Below are 13,142 nucleotides of genomic sequence, written 5' to 3' on the forward strand. Positions count from 1 at the left end.
GGAAGTCATGCACGGTGGTACACACACTCTCCATCGTTATAAATTGGTGGCCATGTCCCTGCATCATGATTGCTGATACAATCTAGCGTTTTGGCTACAAGGTAAGATTGCAGCTTCAAGTTTGTGGCGTCGTCCTTCAGACACAGATGATAGCATGGTGTTTTACCGGAGGATTCCTATCAAACAACAAAGGAAAGAGAAAACTGCTGTCTCTTTATTCGTGCTTGGTTGCCATGGTGTAGATACTCGGGAACTCGAAACTTGGATTCGACCATTCATAAGCTACTCCTAGTAGGAAAGACATCAAGTTCGCTTGAAACAAAACATGTAGGTGCCAGATATCCATTAACCATCACTGAAGTGAGCCCTCTGAACCACGAGGAATGGTCCACTATGAAGGCTTTGATCTTTCGAGGAGGAATTAAACGGGATTAAACGTTCAACAAGCTCCTAAACAGTCCATAACAAAAAAAATCAGATGAATACACTTAATAAACATGTCGATTTAATCAACAAAATCACTGCTGGCATGAACAGCAGTGATCGGGAATAGAACAGAATGATCATTACATAGATGTTCAGGCAATCACTAGACTTTATCAGAAAGTCGAGCAACTCTGCCGTAATCTATGGATTTTCTCACCTTTTTTGTTCGGTGATGAAAACATGATGAATATCTCAAGAATACAGCTACATGAGCCAACCTGGGGCGAGAACTGATCCATTTCAGCAACCTTTCCTTGTGGCTTCACATAACCGTTTCTCGTTGCATTCATCCTGCTGCTGTTGTGTTATTGATTATATGTGCTTGTGAGCTACTCAGACAACTACTTCGGCACCAAAGCGGCACACACAATAGGAATATTAGTAAATCTTAGTTAAAGCTGCTAATGCCCCAGAATGAACTGCTGCATCAAAATTGCCAAAATGCTACCGATAGAGATGTTGATAACATTGACAATGTCGTTGTTCAACTGCGGGAAAGAAGAAAATTTTTTAGGCCAAGGAAAATAACAAAATATGTAGAAGAGAACACAAAAGTAGGATCAAAACCAGTTAGGAGATGAATAACAAAATTGGTTGACGTCCAATAAGATAGTACCCTCAAGAAAAATGCAAAGGGAAGAAAGAAATATGGATGACGACAGGCAAATGCTGAACCATATCGATTATGGACCTTATGTACATTAAGCAATGACATAATGCTTTAGATAGCATAAATTCACGTTAATGCAAATTATTGACGGCTAGAATTAGAACATACTCTCAACCAATCCAGTTGAGGCGGGTTTTGTCTATCTGCAATGCATCCCATGTTCTAGAAATCAGGCTCGGTTGGATGTTTCTTTCTCGAACCAGTGAGGAAAACCAAAAATCAAGGAAAAATTTGTACAATGATTTAGTCATTGCAAAAGACCAAATGAAACATGAAATTGAAATCAGTAATAAAATTAAATTGGACAAGCCTCATGCATGGGAAGTGGATTTTTCAGGGTAGCAACTCATGCATGGGAGGCCATAGATACAGATGTGGGATCGGATGCATGCATCCTTCCATAATCAATGAAAATTTAACAGAAGACTGAGATTTAATGGGTTAATTTAGATTTGAAATAGGCAACAGAATCTAACGACATAATATGAAACATACTGAGCTTTCAAGTTCGATAGAACCTTACCCATTGAAAACTGTTCTTCTCTTGTAGCGTAGCACCGATTAGGCTCTCGCCAAAGTTTGCAATCTGAGATGCTAGAACACATACAGCAGCTTGTGGTAGATCCACCTGTTTATCAAGGTATTATTCACATGGTACCAGTTAGAAAGATCCAGATAATTCTAGAAACATAGTGTACAAACCCTTTTACCAGAAATACCCATACAGCAGAAAAAAAACATAAACATCTACTTGGCTGTCTGGGTGTCATTCTCTAAAAGTAATGGCAGAACAAGGGGGAAAAGGCCTTGTTCATCATATCAAGCACAACAATGGCTCACCATTAAATCAAAGTAGATTTGTTTACTCACAAAACAAAAGAACATAGCTCTTAGTTGTCTTATCAAACTCATCAATAACTTCTTCAGTCACAATTTGTAACTTTTTGTTACTGTATGTTGGGAGCTTTTGTTCAACTTTACCATCACCATTAACTTTAGACAATTGATAAATTCTTTTGAAATATATGCTTTTTTCCCTTTCCTAATGAGTTTCATATGAATCCTTCTCTAACATTCATGTCACCAACCCTGCAACTGGTCTTGTTATGGGCTCACCTCAGGCAGTGCTGTCAATCACAGTCAAGAAAGAAACAACGATAGCAGAAAATATACAAGACAAAAATAAGAACAAATCAGTGGAGAACATCAGATGAGAAATTAAGCCATATGTAGCCATTGAAAATGCTAAATGGCAGGATTTATTCTACGCAGACAACCCAAATAGTTAGGACTCGGGAGTAAGAGGGATTCAAATGATCTTTTGATTGAATAAATAGACACTGAAAGTTAAATGAAATATTCAAATATCAACATTAGAAAAGTGATTTTTTAAAAAATATATAAAATGATCACTGATCAAGACAGAATGTTCAGTAAGGTTGCAAGCAAATGTTCTTGGAATCTTAAATTGTTTATGGGGATAACAATATCGAGATGAATTTATCTGAAATGTGAAATGTACCTCTCCCAGAAAGTAACCAATGCAAGCGAGAAGAACTGAAGCTAAAAGACCCGCAACAGTCCCTTCCATACTTACAGCCCCTTCTGTGCCCCTTGGAACTACCTTAAATGTTGTGACCAAGTACCTGTTCTGTATAAAAACAAAAGTCAGAAACTTAGGAACCGTGCAAGCATAAAGAGACTAAGATGCTGGGGCTTCTGTTATTTCAGTGTGTGCGAACATATATGTGTTAACAATAGATGTGATCAACTCAGAAGAGCTCATCCAAGTGGGTTTCCAACTCTACAAGGAATACAAATGAAGAAAACAATGAATATCATTCCTCTCTCTTAAGTGTCAAATCACCATTTGGTCATGCAAAAATTCTACAATCACATTTATATTATATGCCAACTTTAGCAGAAAAAATTACTGACAAGAGAAACTTCAGTTCTCAATGGCGATAAACTGTCATAGTTCGTGCAGAAAATGAACCAGAGATTGCTTCAACAAAGTTATGAAATTTGTAATAGCACATTAACACATACTATTGCAATATAATGCTCAACTCTCTCTAGTCATGCTTTGGAAAGCAAAATCTAGCACTATTACATATATGAAGTCTTAAAAAAGGTACAAAATCATGAATTGACTAAAATACCATCTTATTGAACCATGAGCAAATTGAGGTGTTTAAAAAATCATAAACTTTTCGTTAAAGAAACTTACGTTGTCTTCCCATATGCTTTCCCTATCTCGCTGGAAACTGTATCACTCAGCTTAGTACAGAAGCTGGCAATGAAACCTAGCTGCCAAAGTGCTGCAGATGCAGCACCACCAATATTGTATATCGATAGAAATGCACAAACACAACCAGCGGCACCAGAACCAATGACACTGCCTGGCCCTCTTCTTCCTCTCCTTTTCTCAGCCACGCCAAGGGCCTCTTTTTGTGTAATCTTCAGCTTTGTAGCTGCTGTTCCCTGGGCAAAAAATAAAGATTGAATATACAGACAACCAGGTCCCAAAAGGCCAAAGACAGGATATGACCCCTCCCATTCTAATGGAAGTAAAAAATATTGATAATCTATAAATAACTTAATCCAAAAAGTTTATTTATCTCCCACTTCGCTTTATATAGCATTTTTAGAATAAAAAAAAATTCTTTGTGCTTGCCAATTTGAATGACATACAAACTAATATAAAAATGAGCTGAATTATAGAAGATTAACATTTGGTTACCTAAAGTGGGAACCAACATGAGACTGGTGCTGGTGCAACAGTAAAGAATTAACACCTCACTAGATACAGAAACACCTATGACATTAGTGCTAAGGTTAACTTCCAATGAGTTTCTGCAGCATGTGCATCACACTAGCAAAAACTCCCAGCAAGGCCGGTTATGATCCCACTTTTGTGTTGGAATTGAGCAACTGGTTTATACTGTCTGTCACCAAACTTAAGTTCAGTAGCAAGAACCAAAGATTCAGGTTGGCGAACCCACTTCAAATCTTGCCCCTTACCTACTTCAGAGGGGTTTCTTTCCCAAAGTTAGAGTATTACTTTCACATACTCGTACCGGCTTCAGGCTAATTTGCTCTGCTTTATGGATAAGGCATCTCTTCTTCTACCTGTCCCTGTGCTAATGTTAGTCTATTGTTCAACATTGCCCTAACAGACGATTCAATAGAGGACATCAAAAGAACCACTGCATCAGAAACCTACACATTGCAGCAAGCAATTCAATGTTGAACGGCCTTACAACCAAATAGTGTGTGGAGTCCCACTTACTATAACAAAATAGGCAGCAACGATGAGAAATCCGGACGGCCCGAAGGCCCTCCAGGATAATGTCCCGAGGAGAAAGGCCGCTCCGATGCCAGAAGCAGTCAGCCCCGACAGGAGAATCGGAGATCCGACGACGAAGATGAGGAGATTGCTCGCAACAGCAGACTTCCAGGTGGGCGGAGACGCCCGAACGAGATTGAGGAGGGAGTCCTGCAGTGCCGCGGGCTCCGGCAGCGGGGTGGCTTTGGGAGGGGGAGGGGGCGTTCGACGAACCCTAGATCTCGGTTTGCGGGTTAGGATTACCGGGACGGCGTTTGGGCTGCGGAGCGGCCGCAGAGGAGGCGACAGCGGCGAAGACATTGGCAGCAGTGGGATCAAAAGAGAGGAGGCCATTTCGGAGCGAGTAGTTGTTGCGTTAGACAAAGGAAGAGAAGATATTTGTATGCTCGAACGTAGTAAAATAGTCGATAAAAAATAACTGAACAATTCATCCGAAATTACATCACGCATTGAACTTTTAGCTCTCGTAATTGAAACTAAGATATTTTCATTAAATCAATCCAAACTTCTTTAAAACTATTATCATATTATTATAAAAATATTTAAATATTATTTTTTATAATTTTAAAATAAAAATTTTATATATAATGTAATAATTTTAAATTAACTATAAACCTAAAAATATGATAATGTAATGATTCTACCAAATCATTTGTTCCATCTCAATTCTGAGACGATAATATGACATATTAATTTGTTGATGTTGAGTTCAGATCCCGCTGTCACTTGTTCTAGTGAAATAATTAAATCAGTTATTATATAAAAATTATTCTCAATCATTCTTTTGTTTCTTTTATGGATCATTCTTTATATCTGCCTTCAGGGAGAGCGGCGATCGCTTGTACATTTGCTCGATTTCGTGCCACATCGCTTGCACGCTGGTTACCACGTAGAATCAAACTCTGCACGTGCACTGCAACTCCTCTGCCGCTGCCTCCCTATGAATACCCGCCAGTTCCTTCGCCTTTCATCCATCGGTGGATCGCAGGAGCGGAGAAGGGAAGAGCAGTACTGCGTATGGCGTCAAGCGACGAGAGCCCTAAGCCTGCGGCAGTGGCGGGAGGAGAGGGGCCGACGCCGCCGGGGAAGCCAATGACGTTGGGGCAAAAGGTGATCGACAAGGGGGCGGAGATGCTGCAGTCGTTGAAGCCCGTGAAGCAGTTTAAGCAGCACATCTGCAGTTTCGCCCTGTACGGCCACGACCTCACCCGTCAGATCGAGACCCACCACTACTGCTCCCGGCTCAACCAGGACTTTCTCCAGTGCGCCGTCTACGACACCGACGAGTCCTCCGCTCACCTCATCGGTATCCGTCCTCCTCCTCCGCCTCCTCGCTCTCCTCCATGTATTTGATCATATTTTGCACCGAACAGGATTGAACTCGTAAGGCGATGCATATCTTAGCTGTTAACTGTTACCAGGTGTTGAGTATATAGTCTCCGATAGTATCTTCAACAAGCTGCCGCCCGAGGAGCAGAAGCTGTGGCACTCCCACGCCCACGAGATCAAGTCCGGACTACTCGCAAGTCCCAGAATGCCGGAGATGCTGCAGAAGAAGGAGCTGGACGATCTGTCCAAGACTTACGGCAAGTTTTGGTGCACGTGGCAGGTGGACCGAGGCGACCGCCTCCCGCTGGGCGCCCCGGCGCTCATGATGTCGCCCCAGGGGGTGAACCTGGGCATGGTCCGCCCGGACTTGGTGAAGAAACGGAACGACAAGTACAGGATCTCGAGCGAGGAGCTCAAGGAGTCGAGGCTGGGCGTCGAGGGGCCCGAATCGACCAATCCGAACGCGGACTACTGGTTGAAGCACCGCACGGGCTTCGCCATCGACGTGGTGGAGACGGTGATGAAGCTCCGGGCGCCATTTCCATGACGGAGTTCCCCTGGTTTCGTCTTGCGACGTTCGACGGTCAAGCTAAAGTTGTCATCTATGTTTTCGCGTGTATCTAATATATATGGATCATGTAATATGCCGCTATATAGTCGTCGAGCATGCTCGTTATAACATGTTCGACCTAATGATCTCGCACGAAAGTGTCGAGTTGACAGATACGTGTCACTGGTCTTACATAGGCTTGCAGTAATCTTTAACTTGTATACATATGTGGCAGATGACATTCGAGGGCAACAAAGGGAACAAAACAAGAGTCTTAATTGATGGCGATGGAGCATCAGACTTTGGCAAGGCGACGGATGTCCATGGGGTAGGCGTCGGATGGGGATCGGGCACTGTAAGATCTCTTGGCGATGAGGACGATTACAGCTTCGGTGGGATGGAAAGCATCAAAGAAGAGGTACTCATTCCTGTTAGCGCATGGAGCTTGATACGGCAGACATGTAATCTGGCCATTGTTCCTTCCCACCCCACAACATCCCCTGTTCGTAACACTCAGGCCTGAAACGCAAACACCACAACGTCATGGATCCACCAAAGACGAACGTGACGTTCCTGCACAAAGCAATGGAGTGGTTACCATAAGCTGCAGAATTCCTCATGATGTCTTCGAATATCCCATAGCCATTGATGAAAATGAAGTGCGCCCCGTCCAAGGCGTTGAGTTCATCCACCACACCGATCAGCTTGGCGTTGGAAGACTCCGATGGTGCTGTTGATCTCCTCGACGCAACTGACGCCGTCGGGGCTGCGTTGAGCCAACTCACTGGGGCTGCATCCAACCTGTCCCACCCCTATCAACGCCACCTTCCTTGCCCCGGAGTTGTATAAAGTCTGAAGCACACAAGAATTAGCAGATGCTAGTTAGCGTCATGTCTGCATCTGCGACTGTCATCAGACAGTAGCTGGGCTACGACGAAGAGAGACCAACCGGGAGCTGCTGAGAATACTGTTGGGTCAGCACATCGGTGTACTGTTCTGGGGTGTACTGTCGACTGGTTCCGCAGAGTGCAGGCATGAAATAGTTGTTGAGATAGTCGTTGCTGCCCATGCCGACGGAGAAGATGCATTTGATGAGGTAAGTAGCTGCAGTCTCTTCACCTCCCAGTATGCGGACCATCTCCTGCACAGGTGATCGATAGTTCTGCAGTTGTCCACTAAAAGGAATTCTACCACCCTGTGAGATCAAACTTGGACCAGTTAGCATCTATGATACCCATCAACAAGCAAGTAAACTTTCGAAGAACAAATACCAGTTGTCGCCCCGTCTCCTCCTGTATTCCGGCGGCCGCGGAAGCGAAGTTGACACCAGCAAGAAGTGCTTGGCCCCTCGTACTTGCGTAGGGTGGGATGAAGCCGTGAAAACCCAATAGTTTAGCTGCACAGAGTCGGAATTCTAATAATGGACGATGCTACATCCTTGACTAATATGGTACTAAATATGAAGATGGAAATTACAGAGAACAAGAACTAATTACTCTATGATTCCTACCAATACATATTTTCCTGCCTTTTGACAAGATTGCCTGCAGATACGTGCATTATTCATTGGCTTAGAATCCATTACTACACAGTACAATACTGGCATGCAAGCAGAAGAGCAAAAAAGAGAGGTAAGGAGAAGTATTTGTTGCATGCGGAGAAGACGCTACGAATAACATCGACGGTGGTCAAGCCATTGGTGAACCTCCCGGTCGGGCCACCGGCGAAGTCGACGCCGTAAGGCGGGTAATTGGCCATCGCCAGCGAAGCGATGTTGTTGTTGTTGCTGTTGTCGACGAGCGAGTCGCCGACGATAAAGTAGCAAGGGACCTGATGAGGGTAATAATGGCGACATGACGCGCCACGACGTCAGCCACGCTTGGACGACACTCTGCCCAAAGCGGACAATAATGCTGACGCGATGTGTGCTGACGTTACCGGCTCTCAGACAACGATTTCATCGTTATGACCCAACACGCTTGGCCGAGGCTGAGGAGAATGGCGACCAAGGCACGCCCATGCCCTGCGGCAGTTCGGTTCTTCACGCCACGCCAACACAAAATCAAACGCTGCTTGCCCCCTGTAAGCGGGCACATCAGGAAACAGTAAGCTTCCCTATAAATACCCTCGCATTATCAACGGGAGGAGGGAGGCACACAAAAAAGACACTCCTTCATCTGAAATCCCCTCCACTTCTGCTAACTTGATCGTCGGAGGGGTCGAGCCGAGCGCCTCGACCCGACCTTTGTGCAGGCGCGAGGCCGAGGGTCCCCTCCGGACGCGCAGGCGAGGAGATCCCGCCCGGAAGAGACGGCAACACCGTCTCGATCGGACGCCGCACCCGACCTCCTCAGCGGGCTCGAGAAGACACCGTACAAGATCCCCGTCCATTCGGATCCGAACCAGGCCGTGTTGGCCCCGAGGCTACAACATAAAGTTGTTTATACTAACAGGACCTGCGGCTCCGGCCGGGCGGGGCTCAACAATGAGGTCAAAGCCAACAACAGCAGCAACCACCGTGCTCCCAGCATCGCCCCCCTCAGCTCGACGTGAGCCATTAACGTACCAAGAAATGGAAACGGAAGCGCAGCCGAGGAAGGCTAGGAAACGAGGAGGACGGGTGGGGTAGAGGCAATGGGAGGGGAGTTGACAGGGAGGATGAGGGGATTGGTTGGGAGAGTGACGTATCGGTGTTAGGATTGGCCCGATGCATTGAAGTCTTGTTCTAACTTTGAAACAAGAGTGATTGAATTCACTATGGATCCACTACATCTACAGCAGTAGATACGAAAGAAAAGTTCCAAAAAGGCTACCCATTCCACCCTTTGATCCTTGCAAAATTAGCTAGTACATGTGGTTTGGAGTGATCCTTTCTCAGGATGAGACTCCACAAAGCATCAAATTGCTACGACCCCTTTCTTAATGTTCTTTTGTTGACCATTTAATATGAATTTGACTTGACAATTATGATCAAAGATTTGAGCTGGGAATCATCCTTCTCAATGAGTTCACCATAAGAGTCCTTCAAGCTAACAATGTCCTTAGCCACTCATGGGCACTGCCTTCCCAAGCCATCAACATGGTTCTTATTTCAAGCCACCAACCTGTGCTGGAGTTGAGTTTAGCAGGAAAATAAGAAGCCATAAATGCATTAACTACGATTCCGCGTAGGTACCGTCATTTCATAGTGGGGCACATGCATGCTTCTCATCAAACCAAATCAGGCCGCCGATTCTGCTACACTGACTTCTGCATCGCTGGACTTGACCTTCTGCCACCGGCAGCAACTAAATTTGGGTGCTCATCGGCTACAGTCCTTAATGAAGCCAACCGACCATAATCAATACGCTTCAGCAAGAAACTGATGCTGGAATGCCATAGCGGAGGCCGTCAGCGCAAGATCTGGAAGTGGATGGCCAAGAAATGTCACGGGGTCACTGCACTATTGTTTCAGGAATAGCTAATTGTCCATAGATATCAGAAATCTAGCAAAAAAACAAAACAAAATCGTTCTTTCCCTTGCATAAGACGTGCTTGATGCTTGCAGGACTGGAACTCAGTCTTTTGATTGTGCACACTGCACTCGGATATCTGCTCCAAAAATGCAATGTTAATAGCAACACAATGGCAAGGGTGTAATCTGACAAATTTCAATTTGACCTTCTCCTGGTGTGGGATTCGGATCAGTTACAGGCGCAATCAGCTGCACATAAGGTATCGATACAAATCAGGATTATATTTCGACTGGCTGGAATGAGAAAATACTGAAAACTTGCCCTTCGTAAAGAAAGGATCATCATTGAAATAAAATTGCCACAAAGTTTTAACATGATAAGCATCGAGTCCTTCTCGTGCTTTCAGAAATCATTAAACTGATGTTATGCATTCATATTATCGCCTACCCGAATATAACAAAAGACTGACTAATCCATCACAGCCTGCATGCTGCCTTATTTCTCTGAAACTAATAAAACATTAGATTTTTCAAAGCAATCAATATGTAAATGAATTGGTTTGGCGTGGCAGAAATTAAAATGCCTAGAGAATGTCAGACAAGCAACAACAATGTTATTCCTAAAGATTTGGGCAATACATCTGACCTTGTTCCATACCCTATTTCTAAAGCCTATCTAATGGTGTTCTTGCTCATCAGACAATAAAATAGTTCTATGCGAGCTTGATGTCACTCCACACTCAGTACATCACCTTATTATTGTTTCAAGGGGTCAACCATAATTCCGACTTTCTTGCTCTGGTTGTCCTCAATCCTCATAACACTCAATACTGCTGCTGTAGCTTCTGTTCCCAGCACTCAAAATCATTTATCACGTATGTCCCAAAATCGACCAACAAGACTTGACCTCCTTGAAACATGATTAATGAAATCGTCTCCTTCAACCATTAGCATTAAAAAGATACCTGCCCTCCACAAAGTGCAGAGAAACCATGGCCATTGTAGCAAAACTTCTAAACATGAATCTTCATGCATATTCAAGAAGGTGCATCTTCATACAAGTTGGAGTATATCATGTAGGTGCATCTTCATGCATTCATTCTTTGTTGCTCTTATCTAGCAATTGACTTGTGTTCACCTAATACATCCTTTGTTGGTATTTTGCATTGCTTGGTCATCAGTAGAATACCAACCAAGCGCTGGTCATATCTGAGGCCATTATGCAAGAATGCACGAATCAACTGATTTTTCTAAATAACCTCATAACTCTCAAAGCTACAAATTCTCCTTTCTCGGTCGTCGGTCCTTCAGGCGTGGAAGCCCAAGCTTCATTGTCTCCTTTGGCTGCTTTTTGCCCTTTTGTCATACATGGTTATGCTAACTCACCAGTTTGCCCTGGCAGAAATTAAAATGTCTAGAAAGTGTCGAACGAGCAGCGACAATGTTATTCCTAAAGATTTGGCCAATACATCTGATCTGGTTCCATACCCTATTTCTAAAGCCTATCTAATGGTGTTCTTGTTCATCAGACAATAAAATAGTTCTATGCAAGCTTGATGCACTCCACACTCAGTACATCACCTTATTATTGTTTCAAGGGGTCAACCATAATTCCAACTTTCTTGCTCTGGTTGTCCTCGTAACACTCAATACTGCTGCTGTAGCTTCTGTTCCCAGTACTCAAAATCATTTATCACGTATGTCCCAAAATCGACCAACAAGACTTGACCTCCTCGAAACATGATTAATGAAATCGTCTACTTCAACCATTAGCATTAAAAACATATCAGCCCTCCACAATGTGCAGAGAAACCATGGCCATTGTAGCAAAACTTCTAAACATGAATCTTCATGCATATTCAAGAAGGTGCATCTTCATACAAGTTGGAGTATATCATGTAGGTGCATCTTCGTGCATTCGTTCCTGTGGAGCACCAGATCTGTTCTCTACTTCACCGTAAATATTGTCATCAGAAATTTAACCAAGAAGTTGACTTAATACTGAATCATATTGGAGTAAAAGGGTTACTCCAGAACACCATCCCACCTCAAGGCTCAAGCTACACTTACTATGTTCTCCTATACTCCATGTTCAGATGGTTCATTAGTTGCTAGAAAATTTTACAGAGTTTAGATCTTCTTACTAAACAAGTCATATGGTTCAGATGGTTCACTATCTATCAGACACTAAATCAAGAAATTATGAATTGCACTAAGAAAACGGGAATTGCATTCTTTTATATAACCAATATTTTGAAGGCTTTCACAGATTTCAGTAGCCCAAAATGATCTCATCAGTGTGAACCATACTGATTTCTGCTATACGATGTCCTACTTAGCACAAGGATTTGGATCATTTGTAGGATAAACATTAGTTAAGCCAAGACAATCAAAAGCAAAAAAGAAAGGTACAGATGCGCAGATTCAACAAAGATGCAATTGAAGGGAGAACTCAAATTACCGTGATGCAAATTTTTAAGCTTTAGAGCTCCCCTTCGTCTACATTGGAGGAGGATAAGAATGCATCTCTAACTATTCGAATCAAGCCCTCCAGGTCCACAGCGACAATCTCCAAACAGTCCTTGAGCAGCTCCCCGTCGGCCACCTCCCTCTGCACTGCCAACACCATCTCCCTCAATGGCCCCTGAAACAGGATCAATGTCATACCTTTATCGAAATTCCAAACCCTAGACCGGGAAATTTGACCCTAACAAGAGCTTACCGATCGCGAGAAGGTGCGGAGAAGGCTTTTGAACAGGGAGTCAGCGAGATCGACGAGATGCCGGTAGTTGCGAAGCGCCCACCTGCTCCGTTCTGCGGCGGATTCGATCCGACTCGCCTCCGCCAGAGCCTCAAGGAGACGGGAGGTGGCGCGGGAAATTTCTGCCGTCGGGACCCCTCCGCCTCGCCAGGCGTAGTTCCAGGCGAAGTCCCGTCCTAGGGACCAGATCCCGCCTCCGGAACCTCCAAGGAGGCTGAGCTTGTCAGCGATCTTCCGGACGCGGTCTGCGCCGGCGAGGTCGTCCCGAGCGGCGCGGGCGTTGGCGACCCGGGTGAGGAGGGAGTGGGACAAGGAGACGAGCGTGCCCCACTGGCTGAGCCGCAAGCCTTCAGCCGCAGGTGGCAGCGAAGTAAGGAGGAGGACGACGAGGAAGAGGGCGAGTGGACGAGGCGCCGCCATAGAAGGCGGTCGGCGTGACCCTCGCTTACCGGGACGAAGGGGACACCGCATGAAGCTGCAGAGACGAGGAAATCGGAGTCGAAATCTTCGCGGCTAAGAAAACGTGGGCTTCTGTTGGGTCGG

General features: G+C 44.6%; 3 protein-coding genes and 1 pseudogene across 3 annotated transcripts; 1 reads left to right on the plus strand and 3 right to left on the minus strand.

The window, feature by feature from the left end:
• Positions 1-462: 462 nt before the first annotated feature.
• On the minus strand, positions 463-4,856 carry LOC103997032 (protein VTE6, chloroplastic). The gene is made up of 5 exons (XM_009418160.3): positions 4,449-4,856; positions 3,387-3,640; positions 2,679-2,802; positions 1,680-1,784; positions 463-974 (listed from the first exon to the last, which is right to left on the minus strand). The coding sequence occupies exons 1-5, from the start codon at positions 4,836-4,838 to the stop codon at positions 888-890; spliced, it is 960 nt and encodes a 319-aa protein (XP_009416435.2). The 5' UTR covers positions 4,839-4,856; the 3' UTR covers positions 463-887.
• Positions 4,857-5,493: 637 nt separating this feature from the next.
• On the plus strand, positions 5,494-6,441 carry LOC103997033 (oil body-associated protein 2A). Its single transcript, XM_009418161.3, has 2 exons — positions 5,494-5,811; positions 5,927-6,441. Exons 1-2 carry the CDS (start codon positions 5,523-5,525, stop codon positions 6,379-6,381), a joined length of 744 nt encoding a protein of 247 aa, XP_009416436.2. The 5' UTR covers positions 5,494-5,522; the 3' UTR covers positions 6,382-6,441.
• A 147-nt stretch (positions 6,442-6,588) lies between these two features.
• On the minus strand, positions 6,589-10,090 carry LOC103997034 (GDSL esterase/lipase At5g45670-like; annotated as a pseudogene).
• A 2,230-nt stretch (positions 10,091-12,320) lies between these two features.
• Positions 12,321-13,019, minus strand: LOC103997035 (uncharacterized). Its single transcript, XM_009418163.3, has 2 exons — positions 12,561-13,019; positions 12,321-12,482 (listed from the first exon to the last, which is right to left on the minus strand). Exons 1-2 carry the CDS (start codon positions 13,017-13,019, stop codon positions 12,321-12,323), a joined length of 621 nt encoding a protein of 206 aa, XP_009416438.2.
• Positions 13,020-13,142: the final 123 nt, after the last annotated feature.

Source organism: Musa acuminata, chromosome BXJ3-9 (genome assembly GCF_036884655.1).
Source record: "Musa acuminata AAA Group cultivar baxijiao chromosome BXJ3-9, Cavendish_Baxijiao_AAA, whole genome shotgun sequence".
Classification (NCBI taxonomy): domain Eukaryota; kingdom Viridiplantae; phylum Streptophyta; class Magnoliopsida; order Zingiberales; family Musaceae; genus Musa; species Musa acuminata.